This window comes from Equus przewalskii, chromosome 20 (assembly GCF_037783145.1).
Source record: "Equus przewalskii isolate Varuska chromosome 20, EquPr2, whole genome shotgun sequence".
NCBI classification, from domain to species: Eukaryota; Metazoa; Chordata; class Mammalia; order Perissodactyla; family Equidae; genus Equus; species Equus przewalskii.
Window position 1 is genome coordinate 48,304,283 of NC_091850.1, and position 20,037 is coordinate 48,324,319.

At 38.6% G+C, this 20,037-nt stretch overlaps 1 protein-coding gene across 12 annotated transcripts in view; it reads left to right on the forward strand.

Annotated features, from left to right (window-relative positions):
• Positions 1–20,037, forward strand: part of CTNND2 (catenin delta 2) — an 883,391-nt gene that overhangs the window by 529,878 nt on the left and 333,476 nt on the right. For all 12 annotated transcript variants that reach the window (XM_070587191.1, XM_070587196.1, XM_070587195.1 and 9 more), the window contains one exon: positions 3,508–3,763. In XM_070587191.1, coding sequence (XP_070443292.1) covers positions 3,508–3,763 — 256 coding nt within the window. The remainder of the gene's footprint in view (positions 1–3,507; positions 3,764–20,037) is intronic.

A 20,037-nucleotide genomic window follows, 5' to 3' on the forward strand; every position in this document is an offset into this window, starting at 1 on the left:
GTCTTTATTTCAATTTGACAGTACCAATTTGAATTCTGATTTTGTATTTGGAAATTTTCATCAGATATCCTATTTATTGTGAACTAAAAGAAGTTAAGCTATAGATTCAGGAATGAGACTTCTGGAGGGCCACTCATCAAGTTCCACAAACGTAGTTGTGATTTTTTTAGTATGATCTTTCTGGAAGTTGTTCACCCATCTTAAGTTTCACAGCCCACCCTCTTTTTTCCTTAACTTAGTGATGTGGCTGATTAAACTGAGACTCAAACACATTAAAATAAAATTAAGATAACTATGTGTATCCTTCTTCTTTGATTTCCCTAAAAATGAACAAAGCTAGATTTTTTTGCATAAAGAATTTTTCTGTATATTTTTTTCTGCATCTCAATAGATTTAATTTAATGAGAAATGGTGTAAATTAGTTAACACCGCAATTTGTAATAATTTTTTTCAATATGATACTCAAGTTTTAAATTCCTCTTTGTATTTTTAGTAGACATCTCTTAATTTTAGGTCTCACCATTTTTTACATTTTCTCACTGTTGAGGTAATTCAGTAATATGCATCTTTAAGGTCTTAAACCCAGTCCAGTTTGCAGTGTAAGTGCAGTTTGGATGTAAGCATAAACTCTGGAAGCAGCATGCAAGGGCTTGAATTCCTTCTCTACTGGATGGTTAGGCAAACTCGGGCAAGTTATGTAATCTCTCTGTGCCTCAGTTTCCCATCTGTAAAGTGAGAATGACGTGTTTACTCTCCTATAGGGCTGTTGGAGGAAATAAGAGTTCACACAAATAAAGCACTTACGGGAGGTATAAAGTCTGATACCTAGTGGCAAGGGTCTTTTATCCCAGTGCTGTACGTACCATCCCTTTTTCTAATCTGAGTTGATTTCAACATTATTAATGGCAATAATAATAATTGCTCATTTGTTTAACGTTTTCTGCGTATTAGATATTTAATACTTCTCATTCATTTAAAGCAAACAATGATCTCATGAGGCCATTTTGTTCTCTTCACCTTGCATTCAGGAAACTGGAACTTAGAGAGCTCAGTAACTTGTCCAATACCAAGAATTGACCAAAGGCCCAAATGTGAACCCAGTTCTCTAACTTGAAGCCAAACTGTGACTGAGTTCCATGATATTTCAAAAAAAATGGCCAAAGTAAAATACAGATAATATTATACTGAATATTATCTGTATTATCTGATAATATGCAATATAAAATACAGGCTAATAACATTCACAGACTTTCCTCCACCTCTTCTTTCTCCTCATATACTAGGCTGCTGCCTTCCTATTTCTGCTTAATTAACTGCCTTTCACACCCATTTGCACATTTTGACCCAATCTCCCTTTTTTGTCTGCTGCTGGGAGTGTTTTTCTTAAGCTCCTCCATTATATTCTCTTTTCATTTTTGGTCTTTTGAGAGTTTTTGATGTGGCTACTCTTGTTGTTTGCCTCACCTATCCTATTGAGATTTTTTAAATAAGTATGTTTCTTTAGTTTTCAATATTATTTCCTGATCTGTGCCATGTTGTCCTCCCTTCCTGTTAGTCACTGTATTGATTATGTTAATAAGGAATAACCTGGTCTAGAAAAGAATTTTTTTTCTGATAGTAGTAAGCATTTTTAGCAAGCTTAAATGTAGAAATTTAGTTTCCGGAACCAAAAAACGCGTTTATCTGAAAAATGTCAGGTGTGCTTAGTTTTTGCCTCTGGCCCTGGATTTACTGGCTCGCTTATCACAACTCTTCTAGAAAATGAAATTTGTTTACTTCTCTGCATTTCTTTTTCCAAGAGCAAGGTTATGCCTGTCTTAGATTTTAAACTCCTGTCCCCATAATATGAAGCATATTGTTCATAAATTTTAAAATGTTAATTTTAATTAGACATGTTTGTGATATTTTGGAGAAAATATAAATCCTCCAGAAATTGCATAAAGACATAAGACAGAGTTCCTGTTTGTGAACTTTATGTTTCTCGGTCTAATCTAATCGTTTTCTGTTGGATCCATCAGAGCAACCCTCGTCATTTCAGAATACTGCTCCTCTGGGAACATACGCACTTTTTGTTTAGAAAGTTTTTCTTAAGTATTTTCTAATTTTCAATATGTCACAGTGCCTATTCTCATAACTTTGGTTATGAATATTAAGTATTGAAAGTTCATTGAAAATGAGAGGCTCTGAACTCTTAATTAAAAATCAGCTCTCAGTGTTAGAATGTATTTCTCCATTTCACTTTGCAACTTTTTTGTCATTTTGATACGATTTTATTAACTTCTTTCAAAAATTGTTTTCTCAATGTGACTTGATTTCTTTTGTGTTTGGTTTGTCCCTTAATGTGAGAGAGGATAAAATAAGCTTTATCGTCATCCACTGAGAAGTACTCAGAAGTTGTGGAGCATAGTTTATAATTGAGCCTTATTCCCTGTAAATCCCGCTTGGTGTAAATGGCTGTTTCTAGACACTGGCCGTATGTTGGATATATTCTGGGCTACAATGCCAGAAAGTAAATGTGCTAACATTGATCATGGCTAACATTTGTTGCAACAGTTAATAACTAGTCATATTCTAATAATAGGAGAGATGCTATTTTTCATTGGATGTGTCAGCTAAACCTTAGATGTGAAATATTTTTGAGAACCAGATAAAAATGACGACGTGAAATGACTAAAAAGATCCCAGGAAGGAAACCAAAAAATTGAACTTCTGTTTGGAAATAGTCAAACTGATGGTAGTAACTAGTGTAAATTCTTCTCAAAGCCATTTAGAGATATTGGAAAGATACAAATACTCCTGGAAAAGTCAAGTCAGCTCGTTATTTTGTCTGCGTTGCAGTTAGGCTGGTCGTCACCTTCTGCCGCACGCCTACCCTTCACCAAATTCATTTGTTGCTGTGACAGTTTTCTTTGAAAAAGAGGCATATAAAAATCTTTAGGGAGTTCTGTATAGGAACTAGAACAGCCCTGTGTCTAATGCTCTGGTGCTAATTATGGAAATATGAGCCCCACCTCTCTCCGCCTCCACCCCATGTACACACTCCCTCTCGATTTTTCTTATTTTCTTTTATTCGGAAAAATTAACTACATTACTAAATTTATTTTACACCCTTAATAAAGTTAATGTAACATCTCCTGTGCAAACACTCCCTGAATTTTCTCCACTTGAAAAGAAGTAACTGTGATTCCTTATAAAATATTCCCTATATTTCTTCTGGGTTTTAGTTTCACATTTCAGATTAACAAATCTTGTCTTGGATGTTGGTAAGCAATAAACACAGATGCATGTTCCACCATGACTGAAAGGTTTATTTCTGAAATAGCATGCTAATTATCATTTTACTGGATAACGTTGAATATATTGGTTCAAATATGACAGAGTATTTTTTTATTCTTTCAAACCCTTTTTTTTTTTATGTGTGTAATTTTTCCCCCTGCCTAGACCTGGTTAACCGTTTCTGTGAGCAGGTCCTCAATTTTTTGCTTTGTCCCTACTTTCCTGTCGTAGCCCCATCTTCCCCCGGTGTCGACTCCGTCCCCTTGCAGCGCACAGGCAGCCAGCATGGCCCGCAGAATGCCGCCGCGGCCACCTTCCAGAGGGCCAGCTACGCCGCCGGCCCAGCCTCCAATTACGCAGACCCCTACCGACAGCTGCAGTATTGTTCCTCTGCTGAGTCTCCATACAGCAAATCCGGCCCTGCTCTCCCGCCCGAAGGCACCTTGGCCAGATCCCCATCCATTGATAGCATTCAGAAAGATCCCAGGTGGGTACAAACCTTTTTCTTCTAACCAGGCATTGTTATGACATTATTTCTTTCCATCACATTGTTGCCTTCATGTCTCTGGCTGAGTATCAAAAGGATTGACTTTGGTTGGGTTTTATTATCTTTTGTTTAATTTGGAATGCGGGTATTGATCTTGGATTCCTAGTATCTTCTGTGGTTCAACAGCCAATAATAAAGGTAATCCTTTGATCAGAACATCTGTAGGTGCTTGCGGTTTCAGCTATTTACTAAGATGTAGAACAGCTCTCTTTAATGCAATAGAAACTGAGGATGAGGGTTCTATCATTTGACCTCAAATATCACAGTCTGAGTATTTTATTGTCTCAATGGAAGCATGCTTTGTCACCACGTCTGTTTCTATTTGTCAGAGTGTAAAGTAGTGCACTTACTGGTTACACTGAAAATTGAAAATTTAGAAAATCGATATTACCTTCCTTTTTCTGCGTCTGGAAATAAACAGTAGGTTGAAGTCGTTTAGGCATTGATAAAAACTGAAGCATAATGTATGGAAGAAATTTTATTATTGAGATGTGTTTCTTTTTTACTTTCTTTTTTCAGAAGTAGCAAGGGAGTCAGTGATGCTCTCCTTCTGAAGTTAAAATTGAATTCCTGTAGAGTTAAATGATGTTTTATTCATAGCCATTTGATTCATGTGGATAGAGGCCCATAAATACATATCTGCATCTGTGAATACTATAGATATGTCAGATTGCTGGTATTTCTTTATAGCAGGCCGTGTGACTTGACTCTGGTGGGGTACTTAAAATTCGTCTCAAGGAATTTTCTCTGATAGAGTGTGCAAGTGCATATGTACTATATTGAGGGGTTTGCATAGATTCTTTCATAAAAAGAAATCACTTGAACAAACGTAAAAGTCAAAATGGACCATTTTATGGTATTCTTTGAGATAGCTACTTTAGCACAATTCAGACACATTTGAAAAATCCATGATAAATATTATACTTGGTAGACCCTCCATTGTAAAAATGAATTTTAATAAGTGCTCACTGTTAACTACTAGAAATAAGTGTACTTCTTTTACATTGTGCAACATCCTGCTTATGTAAGTTTTCAATCTCAACTGCAATCTCTCTAGTCTTGGTCCTGCTCCAAATCTTTAAGGATCTTGGCAAGTGTGCATAGAATGTTCTTCATAGAATATTCTTCAGATAACACCTGAACGCTCTCTATTTTTAAATATTTTTTCTTGACATGCCACTGAAAACATAGAAATGGAATAATAGTAAACTCTTAAGAAATGCTAAATAGAAAAAAGTATAATTGAATTGGTATTGCTTTATTTAACATTGTATAATTAATTTGAAGATAAATGTTTTATCTCCAATGGAAAGGTTTTAAATTTTCATATTAGGGGAATTTGGCTTAATAAGAAACCAAATTTATGTTTCTCTAGCTACAGTTTAGCTTCTTTATTTTATGCTGTGTTTTACATGCATTTTATTTTATAAAATGGCATATCTGTTCTATTTTATATTACTGTCACTTTTATAACCTTTTTTCTTCTTTCAGTATATTATCATGGCTTTTGCCTTTTCAGGTTATGGATTATGTCACTTGTATTTATTGAGGGCCCAATATAAACTAAAAAAGAGAAACAGGAATAAGAAATGTTAGAATGAGTAAGAGAATATTGGCCACTAATCTTTTGTATGTGTAAAATTTATATGAAGATTAGTGCTAAGTGAATTAGAAGTTCATTATGTTATTATCAAGAAAGCTAAGCATTGGCCTTAAATAAGTGTTAATTCTGAAAAAAAAAAATCATACCACTATCCTAAGCTCAGATATACAAGCAAAACAGAACCAGATCTCAAATCAGAACTGGATCATTGTGGTTTAATATACAAAGAACTAATAACCTGGCATCATGCAAAAGGAATGGAGTATAAATTAAAATAATGACTTTCTTATAGAGTTTTTTTTAAAATAAAGGAATACATTAAAGTGTTCAGATTTAATTGAGACATCCCAAATGTAAAATTCAAGTCCAAAATCTAATGCTTTTTTAATTCAAGATTTGTGCATCTTCCTTTGAAAAATGAATTTTGATTCCTTCCAAGTGAATATTACTAGAACTAGTATGTTTAACTTCTAGCATTCAAAATTATTTATTTTGGCATTATGGCCTATGATTTAAACCTTAGCAGGCATTAGTCTTCCTTCAAGCTTTTATGCGTACTTTTTAAAGAGAAATTTTATAGTTTTATTTATCATAAAATGCCAGACCTTGTAAACCTCTTTACCATTACGAACACATGTTTATAGCACATCACCGTTCTCAAAGCACGTTTACTTATGTCTTTGATGTAATTCTCTTTTGTGGGAGGAAACTGATATCCCCATATTTTGTACCTTAAATAAATGGAGAATTAGAGTGTTAAATGACTTACTGAGATCACATTGCTGACAGGTGGGTAACAGGCTAGAATCCACGCTTTTAGGACATTGTGGCACATATTGGCATGGACATCTTTATTTCCTTATAAAAAATAAAAAGGAAAAGGAAACAATATACTCACATCTCTGGTGATCTTTTTTGGAGGGTGAGTGAATGGTAGTCTTGGGTATCTGTGTGTAGGAGTTGGAAGAATGAAGGAAATGATACAGATCATCTAAGTAGGTCTAGTCTCTTTGATAATTGCTTATGGAATGTGTGATCTTTGCTTTATTTTTCATTTCTTTTCTCTTCTAGTATCTACCTTATTCATCTTCTTGCAGACGAGTGTCTTTTCTCTATCAAAGAGTTTTAGTATTACTCAATGAGAAGTTTTCAAGCACATTGTGCATTTTAAAATAAGAATTTGAAATCAAGATAGCCCTAATTCAGTTATTAGACTAGAAACCTGAGAGTCCCTGTGAGATTTTAATTTCTCTAAACCATAGGATACCAAAAGATTGGTTCCGAAGAGCTGGATTTTCCTAGCTTGCTTGGCTCAGTCATACAGATCTGGGCAAAACTTGGGTCTTTTCCCTTTTAACTGCCCTCATCACATACTCCAACAAAGAAGGTGAGGAAACTTTTTATACGAAGAGGTGATGGCCTCTAATTTCCGATCACTGAGAAAATCTTGTTTTATATATATAAACTTTACAGCCACATTTACTAAGAAGTTTCTATTTTTTAATTGCATGTTATCTTTCATAAAATGTGAATCTCATAAGGATTGTTGACATGGCTAATACATTTTTGATGTTACACCAAACATTGAGTTTTCTATACTGTTGATTTTAAACATACACGTCAAATATAAATCTTAAAATTCAATTATAGGAAAGAGGTTTCAGTGGGAGCGATATGTCATAGCATCCTTATTTTGAAAATATGATAGATGAAATAACTAGGAAAAAATAAAGCAAGACTGATAGGCCCAGGTGTGCTAACGGTACTATGAATGTTCTTGTCTATAGAAGAAGACTTCCGGCTGAGACATTTCCCGTCGTAAGTTAATGTGTAGGTTGTAGCAGGAACAGCATCGTTTAATCATGTTTGATTAATCCCTGTTCAAGATATTGTAATCCTTGATGTACACTATCTCAAAAGCAATTTTTCAAACATGCTGAAAGAATCTAACTTTTTGTAAACATGATTTACAAGAAAGCTCTATCTTCTTTTTGTTATTCTGCATAACAAAGAAATAAATACAGTGACACATCTTTAATGCTGAATTTGGGCCCAAATTAACAACTGCGTTTTCAATTGGCTCTATTAAACTTATACCCTATGTCTTGTTTCAAGCCACAATATTGACCAATAAGATAAAAATATGTACTTATAAGGAATCACCTAGTACATTTCATTGAGATCTGCTATTTTAAGATATTGCTAAAATTACTTTATTATTTAATGTTGTATTAGGAGATGTTATTAAGTAATACTGCTTATAAATATCATGAGGTAAACCTAGGTTAAGAATGTTTTCCAGTGGCCAGTGCAGTGGCGCAGCGGTTAAGTTCGCACGTTCTGCTTCTTGGCAGCCCGGGGTTCGCTGGTTCAGATCCCGGGTGCCGACATGGCACTGCTTGGCAAAAACCATGCTGTGGTAGGCGTCCCACATATAAAGTAGAGGAAGATGGGTATGGATGTTAGCTCAGGGCCAGTCTTCCTCAGCAAAACGAGGAGAATTGGCAGTAGTTAGCTCAGGGCTAATCTTCCTCAAAAAAAAGAAATAAAGAATGTTTTCCAAATGCTGTTTTTCATTGTGTGCGTGCCTACCACAAAGCCACACATATCACATATAATGAACTGAATGCTCAGGAAACAAAATATACTACAAGAATGCTTTTTAAAAGATGGAGATTTAAAAAATATTGTTTAAATCTTTATTAAAGTTTGAAGTACTATTATTGTATAACTTAAGTAACGTGGCTGAGGTATTTACAATAAATCAGTTTTATAATATTCTTCATAGTCCAGTTCTCTTGAGTGGTGAATCTCGGGAGCTTGCTTTTCACTTCAAATGCTCAATAATCATTTACGTAGCTGGGGCAATGTCAGAGAGGAAAAATACAGCATTCACAATTTAAAGTCCCTCAGAGTGTGAAGAGCACTTGGAAGTCATTTATTCTGGTAAGCTCAAAGCAGGCCTAACAATTGGCCATTCAGTCTCTGCTTGGATGCCTCTAGCAACAGGCCACTCACCATCTCTTGAAGCATTTTATTAATTCTTTGAATAATTCAAGCCTTGTAAACTAATTCATATTGAAACAAAATCTGCATCTCTTGTAAGTTCATTCCCTGGTCTTGTTTCTGACCTTTGAAATCACACGAGAACGCGCCTATCCCTTCTCCCAAGGACAGCTGTCGAAGACGGTTATTACGCCTCCTCCCAGTGCCCAGGCCTCCTGCTCCCGTGCTGGCTGCAGTCATTCTCCGAGCTGTCGTTTCTAGGCTCTCCTCTGGGAGTCCTGCAGTGGTCAGTCTCCTTTCTAGTTCTGTCTCCTGCATCACCAGAAGCACAGGAAGAGAACAAGTGTTACTTTGGGGCAACCTGGGTTCATAGTAGGTTTTCTTGATGGTAAGATGAGAATAATATTTATCACAACGAAGATAATCATAATTAAAATTAATTAAGTAGTATGTTCCATGCTCAGTGATAAACTTTTTCTATTCATTATTTAGTTTAGTCCTCCCCAAATCCCTATGACATGACTTATTATGATGCCCATTTTCCATATGGGGAAACTGAGACTCAGCTAGAAATTGAACCTATATCTGTCTGACTTCTAATCCTGTGTTTCTAACTGCTGTGAATATTGATATGAGTATTGATTGTATAGTCAAATAAAATGCCAAGTCTTTTCACATGTGACTTCTGCAAAGTTATCAATTAATTATGCCTACCTTGAATTTTTAATTTTCTTTTGAATTTAACTGAGGGGCTTTACATTCACTTCTTGTTAGGTAATTCCATTATTTGATATTTCAGAAACCTTTTCTGGGTCTCAATTTTGTTGACTATTCTGATTGCTATAACTCACTGCTCCAGGTCACTTGGAAATCTGAAAGGCATACATGTATGTCCTCAGTGAGGTTTTATCAGGACATGACCAGATGTGGCTCGAAGACAGAGCCCGTAACTCTCATTCCTCTGAACTCCTCACTCCAGGTCCCTCTGAAGGCACCAAATATGTCCCAGGTGACTTTCCTGGGGAATAGTCTAGGGTGAGCTCTGCAGGCATGGTGATGGCGTGAAAACAGCTTCATTCTTTAAGGAGCTTTCGAAGTTATGTGAGAGAGAAAGGTCTGTCCACAAATGACCATAATGCGTTGGGTAGATAAGACAGAAGTGATGAAAGAGGAACCGAGGAGGAATTGAGTGGTTGGCACAGACCTTGAGGAGTAGATGATATCTACATATGAAAAAATGGGACAGAGAGCTTGCTAGGCTGAGAGAACAGTTAAAAAGGAAAGAGGACTGGAGACAGAGGGGCAGGACCTGCTTGAAGCACTCAGGCCTGGTTGGACTGAATGTCGAGTATACAGAGGGCAGCTATCTCTGAACATTCCTGGCTCCCACTCAATTAGAATGAAATGTTAGCTTGCACCTCCATATGTAGGTTTTCTACTTATAAATTATAAACATGGTGTATTAATTTCCTAGGGCTGCCATAACAAATCAACACAAACTGAGTGGCTTAAACCAACAAAAATTTATTCTCTCACAGTTCTGGAGGCTAATGTCTGAAATCACTGTGTTAGCAGGGCTGTGATCCCTTCAAAGGCTCTAGAGGAGGCTCCTTCCTTGCCTTTCCATCTTCCGGGGCCCCAGCCACTCCTTGGATTGTGCCTGCCTCACTCCAGTTTCTGTCTCCATCTTCACATGGACTTCTTTTCTATGAGTCTTCATCTCTTCTTACGAAGACACAAGTCTTTGTACTTAGGGTCCACCCTAATCCAGGATGACCTTATCTTAACTTAATGACATCTGCAAAGACCCTATTTCCAACTAAGGTCACATTCTGAGTTTCTTAGTAGACATGGATTTTTGGGGGGAACGCTGTTGAACTGACTACACATGTTTTGTACTATTTACACTATAAAATAGATGTATGCTACCAGTAGAATTTAAAACAGGATATATTCAAGATAAAACACATAATTAAAAGTTTTTATTTTGGTTTACATATTTAATCATAAAAACCTTTCTTTACAAAGAGCAGTATGGTTGACTATGTTAGGTCTGAGTATATTATCACTGTTTTTACTGGTTAACATGGCTGGTGTTCATCTCTCTAGGTATAGATAGAGGGATGAGCTTGGCCATTTTCTTGACTTCTGGACATGCTTAAATTATTAGTGCTACCTTGTGAGAGTGAGGGTTAGTTTAAAGCTGGGGAATATAATCCAAAACTTCACATGGACCAACACACATCAACAACAGTGAGAAGCCCTAGGTGAGTTGCTTAAATAAGCAACCCTGCCATGTTATAGCTTCCGATACAAGACACACCATCATCCAAAATGTGGGCCCAGTGAGAGGGACAGTGCCAAGCCGTAGAGTAAATTTGACATTCATTTCTTTATTTTGTTTAGTTAAATAAATGAGTAGAAATTCAAATGATCTCCCCTCAGCCCAGTGGATGATCTTGTGCAGCCCTGCGGCACATGCTGTCACTCCACATGGGGATGGTAGAGGAGGCCTGGGTTGTGACAGCATCCAGTACAAGGAGAAAAGGATTCTAAGCAAATTGTGATTCCAGAGCATCATGCTTATCTGCTCTGCCCTCCATGTCCATGTATGCAAAATGGAAATAATGAAAAAACTTCCTCATAAAGTTCTTGTGAAGATGAAATGTGTTAAGATAAATTCTTGGGATATTTGCTTGCATAGGGATGGGCCCATTGTTAGCTGCAGTTAGCACCACTGCCTTCCTGCTGTGGCCAATGTTCCCACCCTCAGGAACACCTGCAGATGGAAGTTCCGGCTGAGAATGGCACTTGGGAGTCAGAGACGTGGCAGAAATGGGTGAGGGCAGAAAGGCCATGAGCTGTCTGGTTGGAAAGACAAAGAGAGGCCCAAGAGCAGAACCCCGGGGATGCCCTGCTGGGAGGCCAGTGGAAGTGGATCTAGTGAGGCCAGAGCATAAGCCAGCAGGGAGCAGGGAGGAGGAATAATTGAGAGTTCTGCATGGCCAGGAAACAGAATTGGAAGTTAGAAGGGAAGACTTCACTGCAAAAGGATTTTGTTTTGTTTGGTTCTACAAAAGTCTCCTTTTCAGGATTTCTTTTATCGGTTTAAAGGAAAGCAACGCTGTTAACACACAATACTTGTCTGAGCCAATGTTGATGTTCCCATCGCCCAGAATACTCCTTTTGCTTCCTGTCTTCAAAATCACTTGTTGGAGTAAACCATTGCACTTCTAACATAGCAACCCATGTCTAATTCTACACCCCCACCTCGTTTATACTACAGCAGGTTCTGGTATAGCGACCTCCATGACGTTCCATAGTTAAGAGTGGTGGAACATAGGCAGGCATGACTGATGAGTGACCATGCCCAGAGTACTGATTAGTTAGTTAATGAATTGTGAGCAGATACAATGTGATGGTAGAAATCTTTGTCTTGTGCTTTTCTGGTATGCAAACTTTCGTCTTGAGAACCAATCCCTTCTTTCCCTTCCATCCACCTGCTTTTAGTAAAACCGACTCTATCCCAAGTTCAAAAGGTGAGTGTGTAGCTCAGACCTGGCCCCAGAGCCAACCACCCATAGGGGCCCTGCCCCCTAGCCAGGCCTATAGGTGTGCAGAAGAGTCTGAGAAATCTAAGGCCCAGCTCTCTAAAGTGGGCTATGTGCATTCTGGACCTTCCTACATCATTTGGGGCCAAAAGCCAAATCCAAGCTACCTAGAGCCAACATCCAAGAGCAAAAGCTAACTGTACACCTCTCCTTCTTCCCAGTGGAGCTCCCCCTCTTCTGCCCATCCTCTCTAGAGGTGATCTCAGGTTTGGTCTCCATTATGAAGCTAGGAATATTTGTCCTTGCTCACTTGACTTGTGTCTCTAATGATTTACCAGTGCGTCTATCACAAATGCTTATACAATCTTTCTAGAACTTTCTTTTAACCCTTCTACCTAAAGCCAACTACACTCCTGTCCCAGGAACAGAGATGTTGTCTTTCTCCCAATTAAAAGCAACTGAGAAGTTCCATACATTAATTAAATTATCATTAAATCTTTACCAGATAGTCTTATAAGAGAGACTAAATCTGGTAACACCATCTAGCATCAGGGTATCTTGGATCCCTCAAAGTCAGAACTCTGTGAAATGTGTTAGTCTATGAAATCTTTAGTCTGAATTTTAAGGTCCCCAATGATGATAAATACAATGATAACACATAAAAATGAAAGTAGCTCATGGTTTAAAGGAATGACATTTTTAATTCCTTTAAATACTTAATAATTATTTTGTAGTGTTAGTATTATGTTCTAAGTGCATTACTTTAGCTAGTAATTTATATGACATCCTGCTGCTTCATGATTAATCTCTATTTTCTCACTGATACGCAGGTTTGTGTGTGTATCTGTTGGATTTAGATATTCTCATACTGAAAAGAGAGGGGGATCTTTCAGGTAAAGTCATTCTTTGTACTGGTCATTTAGGATGAAACAGAGCTCTAAGATGGAAAGCTACAAATGAGAGGGAGGAAGTAAATCCGTCTCTCTTCATTTTCATTGCGAGAGAAACAATCAGAATATTTAAGAGCACAAAAGGAGTGTGAATATTAAATGTGGCACCCTTTGGAAACAAGCTGAGAGCCAAAAATGAGGAAGCCTCTTTCTGTGGAATCTTGTGGAGAACTAGAGAGGCCTGCAGACCCAGAGAGGAAGCCCCAGAATCCAAAGGCTCCATTTTGGTGCACTGCCTCTATTTCACGTCGGAGTGCTCCCATTCACTTCCCACTTGATACCTTTTAGAGTTCCGGGAGGTGGTTTCAAGGAAGCAAAAGAGGGTTGAGTGCTTCAACAGGAATCAAAGGAAAGTTCTGTGGGTCCAGCATTGAATAAGATTATGAAAATGACAACAGCCTCCTTCCTCCTCAACATTGCTTCCCGCGAGCAGGAGCCCTCACCAGGAAGAGAAATCAAGAAAATTCAGGGTGACAGAATTGGCTCACTTGGTCCATCATTCCCAAAGGACTGACTTCTTCTAGGGGGAACCTTGACAGCCCTAGATTTGATATTTTTATGGCAAGTTATATCTACATATATGCCACCTAGATTATGTGCATATCTATCCATTTATTATGTGTTTGTATATATAAATAAACAATCTATCTGTTTATTGACTCTGCACACATTTATCCAGAGATAAGACCTACAAAATGTACATAAGCACATAATTTATTAGTACAAAAGAACACAATAACAAGCTATTGATTTTCCTTCTTATCTGTTTACCTATGGGTCTGCGTTCCCAACCCTTGTGCTTTGTTTTCATTTTGTCTTCTCACTTTGTTTAAAAAAGTCATTTTAAACATGTTCCATTTTCTTTTTTTTTTTTTTGAGGAAGATCAGCCCTGAGCTAACTGCTGCCAATCCTCCTCTTTTTTTTTTTTTTTTGCTGAGAAAGACTGGCCCTGAGCTAACATCTGTGCCCCTCTTCCTCTATTTTACATGTGGGAAACCTACCACAGCATGGCTTGCCAAGTGGTGCCATGTCCGCACCCCAGATCTGAACCGGAGAACCCCGGGCCGCTGAAGCAGAACGTGCGCACTTAACTGCTGTGCCACTGGGCCGATCCCTAAACATGTTCCATTCCTTAAATCAATGTTGATAGAGTATTAAAAACTAAAAATATAAATTCGTAAAACTAGAGAAGCACAGCATTTGTTTCCCTTAGAGAAATATGGATCTGTCACAGTAGCTATGAGAACATTGAAGGGCACATTCTGGTTGATTGTTTACCTATTTAAGAGGTGCCCACATGGCTATGATCAGCCTTTTGAAATTATGTGCGAAAGTGCTCTATGCCTCTCAGAGAACTTGACCAGTTCTTAATTAAAAGAACTTGTTATCTTTATTCTTCAGCTTATGCTACTATAACTCTGGAAAGCCTATGTCATTTTTAGCATATCTCAATTAATCCATCCCCAAAGCCCTCTTTGTTTATTTCACCACAAGCGAGAATCTGAAACCCCCATGGGTCATTTCATGTACAAACCAGTTTTCATATTTTTCTTTATGTCAGAAGTCACTTTTCTTCACCATCTGACACTGAACCTTTCATTGAAGACAAAACTAGAGCATTCAGAACTCTTATTGTCTGACAGGCAGGTGGTAGTTGACTGTCAGTTTTTAACTAAGGGAAATTAATTTCCATTGCTTCTTGAGATGTTTTGCAGCTAATAGTGCTCATTAATTTGGAGATACTGACATCTGTACCAAAAAAATTAGCCTTTTATTGTAAGAAAAATACATTTTGAACTGAAATTTCCATTGCTCATGATACATTACCTATCTAGTAATTTAAATTCTTTCATTACTAAAGATTATGTTCAACTACCTTGTCTGAGTTGCTGAAATAAGTGTGTTCTGGTGTCCACTTAATTCTGTTATGAAGAGTAGAAGGATGAAGAGGAGGAAGGGGAGAGAGAGAAGGAGGAAAAAGGAGACAGCGAGTGGAGAGCTCAGAGGGGAACGTTCCTGCAACACGGAATGTTTTACGCACTGAGACGCGTCTCCTCAAGTTAGGTGAACCATGGATCCTGTTTTTCATGGTCAACTTTGTCAGTTTTCTCGGAGCATCTCAGTATATGTTTTACTCTTTCACTGTGTCGTTTCTTAAAATTTTATCCTAGAACATGGCCCTAGACCACCAGCTTTGGAGGCCTCTTTAGAGATGGAGCCACCACCCCAGAAAACTCTGATAGTGTTTGGTGACTGGGCCATTTGCAGAGAGGCCCCTAAAGTGAGGACCTCAGTCTACCCTGAGCTGCTCTTTTCTGAAGGATGCTACAATGAGCGCCTAGGGTGGTTCTCCATGGCTTTGAAACTTAGCACCGTGATTGCCAGCTGTGCTAAGTTTTTAGAATTCAAACACTGGTTCCATTTCAAAAGACATTTGGGATGCCAGCATAGAGTGACCAGTCTTTTACTTTGAAAAAAGTCTCCTCCAACCACTTCTTAATGCACAGGAAAAGCAGACATGAAATAACCTTGGAATATAGGACAATCTTTTCAATTGAATAAAAGGGGACTTATGAAAAAATCAAAGTTGATTTCAGATAGATATTTGGAAACCATTGGCTTAGAAGCACAATGTGGCAGAAATCGTTTCTCTGAACAAGTGAGTAATGTAAAATTGGCTTAAGATGCTCACAAATGTGCCAGTGAATGTGGAAAATAAATCCTGGCCTTTTGCCTTATTTTCTTTGCCTGTATAGACTATTTTGAATGTATTTGCTGAATGAATGACTAGAATTATACATTTCTTCTGAATATCTTCAGATTTTTTGAAGCAGTAATAATATTCTAAAATATTAATCGTTTCTGAAAAATCTGCAAATAACTAGCATACTTTACATAGTTAACAGTCATAAGGTTTGTAACCGCCAGTATCCAAGATGGCCCAAATCACCTCTCGTATTCACACCTTTGCGTGGGTCCCTCTCCAAGTGAATCAGAGCTGGCCTCTGTGACTGGTAGAGCAATGCAGGAGTGACAGTGTGTGACTTCTGGAGGTAGGGAAGGCAGTTCCACAGCCTGAGGCACTCTGGCAGCCCCGTGGAGAGGCCGGCATGGTGAGGAACCAGTTTACTCTCCATGTGAGGAAGCCACCCTCAAAGCAGATCCCCCAGTGCCAGTCAAGGCTTTGGGTCCTCTGGCTTAGATCCCAGACATTGTGGAGCAGAGATGAGTCACCCTCGCTGTTCACTGTCTTGAATTCTTGCTCAAAGAAACAGTGAGATAATAAATGATGATGATTGTTGTAATCCACTGAGTTGTAGGATGACTTGTTATGCCTAATCTGACTGGTCATCTCACCAAAGTTGTTACCCTTTCCTTCCAATATCTTCGTGAAACCCCCCTTCCCCTTTTCTTGTTTAAAAGAAAAAGCCAAAAAGTGGTAGCAACCCAAACATTCATCGATAAATGAAGGGGTAAACAAAATATGGTCTATACATACAATGGAATGTTATTCAGCCTTAAAAAGGAGTGAAATTCTGACACATTACAGCACTGATGAACCTCAAGGACAGTGTGCTGCATGATATAAGCCAGGCAAGAAAAGACAAATGCTGTATGAGTCTACCGATATGTGGTCCCTGGAGTAGTCAGAAGCATAGAGACAGAGAATAGAATAGTGGTTCCCGGGGCCTAGGAAGAGAAGGGAATCAGGAAGTTACTGTTTAATGGGTAGAGTTTGTGTTTGGGATGATGGAAAAGTTTTAGGCAGGGATGTTGGTGATGGTTGCATGGCAATGTGAATCTACTTAATGCCACTGAGCTGCACACTTCAAAATGGCTAAAATGGTAAACTTTATGTTATATGTATTTTATGTTATGTGTATTTTACCACAATAAAAAGGACAGAAAAGAAAACAGCCAGCTAAAAGCTGCCCAGGAACTACTTATAGACAGAAGCCAAGGCCGTATGGAGGAGCAGCAGATGGGAGCCACAGGGAGCGAGAATGAATGGAGGTGGCTCCATGGATCTTGAACGTGACCCCTTCCACTCTAAAAAAGTAGTGCCTTACACTACTTTGTAAGAAGCTCTAAAGCCCATTTCAAGTACAACGTGCATAGTGTCCTGTCCCATTTATTACTTGCCAAATATGATACCTAAATAAGTTCTTTAATCTCTTGCCCACATTTTCTTATGAGTAAATAAAAATAGTAATATATTACAATAATATATTACCTAGTATATTAGCTATAATTCTCAGTTAAAATGAAGTAGCTTTCTTAGGGGCTGGCCCCGTGGCCGAGTGGTTAAGTTCGCACACTCTGCTGCAGGCGGCCCAGTGTTTCATTGGTTCAAATCCTGGGCACGGACATGGCACTGCTCATCAAACCACGCTGAGGCAGCATCCCACATGCCACAACTAGAAGGACCCACAACGAAGAATATACGACTATGTACTGGGGGGCTTTGGGGAGAAAAAGGAAAACATTAAATCTTTAAAAAAAAAAAATGAAGTAGCTTTTTCAGTTAGATAGCATAATATTCTTATATGGAATAAAAATAGTTGTTAATATTATTTGAGAAATACTGCCTTATGGTAATCAGTTTAAAATATTTTCATTCATCCATTCACTCATTGAACAAATATTTATTGAGTACCACAGCCAGCCAACCACTATGGGGGACACTAGAAACTTTTGGATAGGAGAGATGAGGTAGGAATATTAACTAGGGAAATAAATAAGAAATAAGTCTCATTTAAAACCATATAAACTTAAATCAAATTTAAATGAAAACTATCTGCCACATTTTTATTAAAAATTGCCCTTAGTAACTGATGATACTGGCTGCCACATAATTCTCTTTTAATGACCTCGAGTGCTCCTACTGTGCTTTTTGCTTTCAGAGCCAAAGTTCTATTTCATAACTTCTTTCAGGGTTAATTTTCCCTCACACTGAAGATGAAGACAGTAACTCATACCTCAAAGGCCCTAAATCAGAAAGCTTTCAACCAACACAGAGAAAGCAGACAGAAAAAAACAAAGCACCCTATTTCTCCCAGGAACCAACAGAACTCCTATTCCTATCTTTTCCTGACAAAGGAGTCTGCTGTATTTCAAGCCAGGCTATTTTATAGTAGAAAGGAACTCATTAAGATAAGTGGCAATTAACATCTCTACTGCAGTAAGAGTGCTTCTGACATTAGAGAAGAAAATATAAAGCGTGGGCTCTTTTAGACAAACTGAGATGTTTCTGCAGGGGGTCTTACAAGATATTTGCTGTGCTTTGTTTTGAAGATTACTGAAACATTTAACAGATTTAAATTTACCATAAATCACCTTGAAAGTAACAGGCAATATTGCTAATATTGTGAAAGTGGCTGTTACAAACACAAACCTGGAGCGTATCTGCTAAGCAGGGTGCATGCACAGGCATGCACACACACACAGGCTGGACCTGCTCTAAGTAACTGTGAACGCTTGGTGACTTTAAATTTTCATTTGTACCCATTAGAAAGGAAAGGAGTTTCTGTTGGATTACGTTGCACTGTTGCTTTAATAAAAGTGAAGGGAAAGCAGGCAACATCAAACAGTACAACAGGACCCTTACATACATCTGCATAGGACGTGCCTGTCACTCAAGCCACACCATCTCCTGAAGCGCTCATATGTAACATGCAACATTCGCTCATTCACTGCAGTAAGCACTTACAAATTGCAAGGAATAAAAATGCACTCTGGTTATCTCAGTCAATAGGAGCTTGTTGTAGGTGTCCAGAAGGGTATGAAAGAGACAGGAAGCTATTTCAGCAGCCCCAGCCAGGCAGGTCTCATTGAAAACCAGATCACGGTGCTGGATACAAAAGCTGCTTTGGGGCCATGGCAGGAACTCTGAGCAAGGCGCTGGGAAGTAGGCGTTTGCAGGGCCCTCGTGCAGAGCTTTGTGGTATGAGGTCTCAGACGCTCTGCCCCTACCTCCTGCTTTCCTCTGACCTCCTTCTCCTCTCCGTCTTGTCTCTTAGCACTGACTGCCAGGGCTGCTGCTGCTCCCAGCTTCTTCCTCTGTCCTCTTTCTGTATCTCTCTCCAAATGTGTGTCACTCTACAGTACCTTGAATTCAGACTTGCTCAGGAGCTGTTATGGGCTGAAGTGTGTCCCCCCAAATTCGTATGTTGATGTCCCAACCCCCGGTACCTCAGAATGTAGCCGTGTTTGTAGAGAAAGTCTTTAAAGAGGTGATTAAGTTAAAATGAGGATGTCTAATCCAATACAACTGGTGTCCTTATAAGAGGAAAGGCCATGTGAGGACAGAGTGAGAAGGCAGCCATCTGCAAGCCCAGGAGAGAGGCTTCAAGAGAAACCGAACCTGCCAGCCTCTTGATCTTGGGTTTCTAGCCTCTGGAACAGAGAAAATAAATTTCTGGCCTGTGGGATTTTGTTATGGCAGCCCTAGCAGCTAATACAAGAGGCTAGGTTTGGAGACACAAGTGAGTGTCCAGGATAAAATGTGTTGGACAGAGCTTCCATGATGGGAGGCCTCATCTTCTGCCCCCCAGGCCAGAGCTGCCTTTGTGTCAGCGGGAAGCCCAGGGGCATTCAGCTGTGGTAGGATTCAGCAGTAGTCTATGCACCTGTGTCCTCAAAGGAAGGCCTTAGGGGATATGATAGCCACTCTCAGAAGGCTCAGAGGAAGGCAGGTTAGCTGGCCAGTCGTTTTTTTCATATAGATGTACCCTTTCTGAAGATGAATTTTGTATAATATTTAAAATATAGCACACAAGTCAACATATATGTGTTTATGCACCTTAAAGTCTGAATCACCGATCTCTAGGGAGAAACTTCTCTCCAATGCCACATCTAGTTTATTGCAGAAGTTAGAAATCAAACTATGACATTACGATGTTAATCGTATTTGACTTTGCACATGTACTTTTTATTGTATTGTAATGTTACAGGCATAATAAGGCACTAGATCCTTTGACTTTTGCAGTCTTAGAGTTTTCTTTTGATCAAGAGTCTGAATTTAGGAACTCAGGTGTTCAATATAGTTGATAAGGTGATCAGCAAAATTTAAATTCGCTTTTCAAAGTGTTGCAGTATGGATT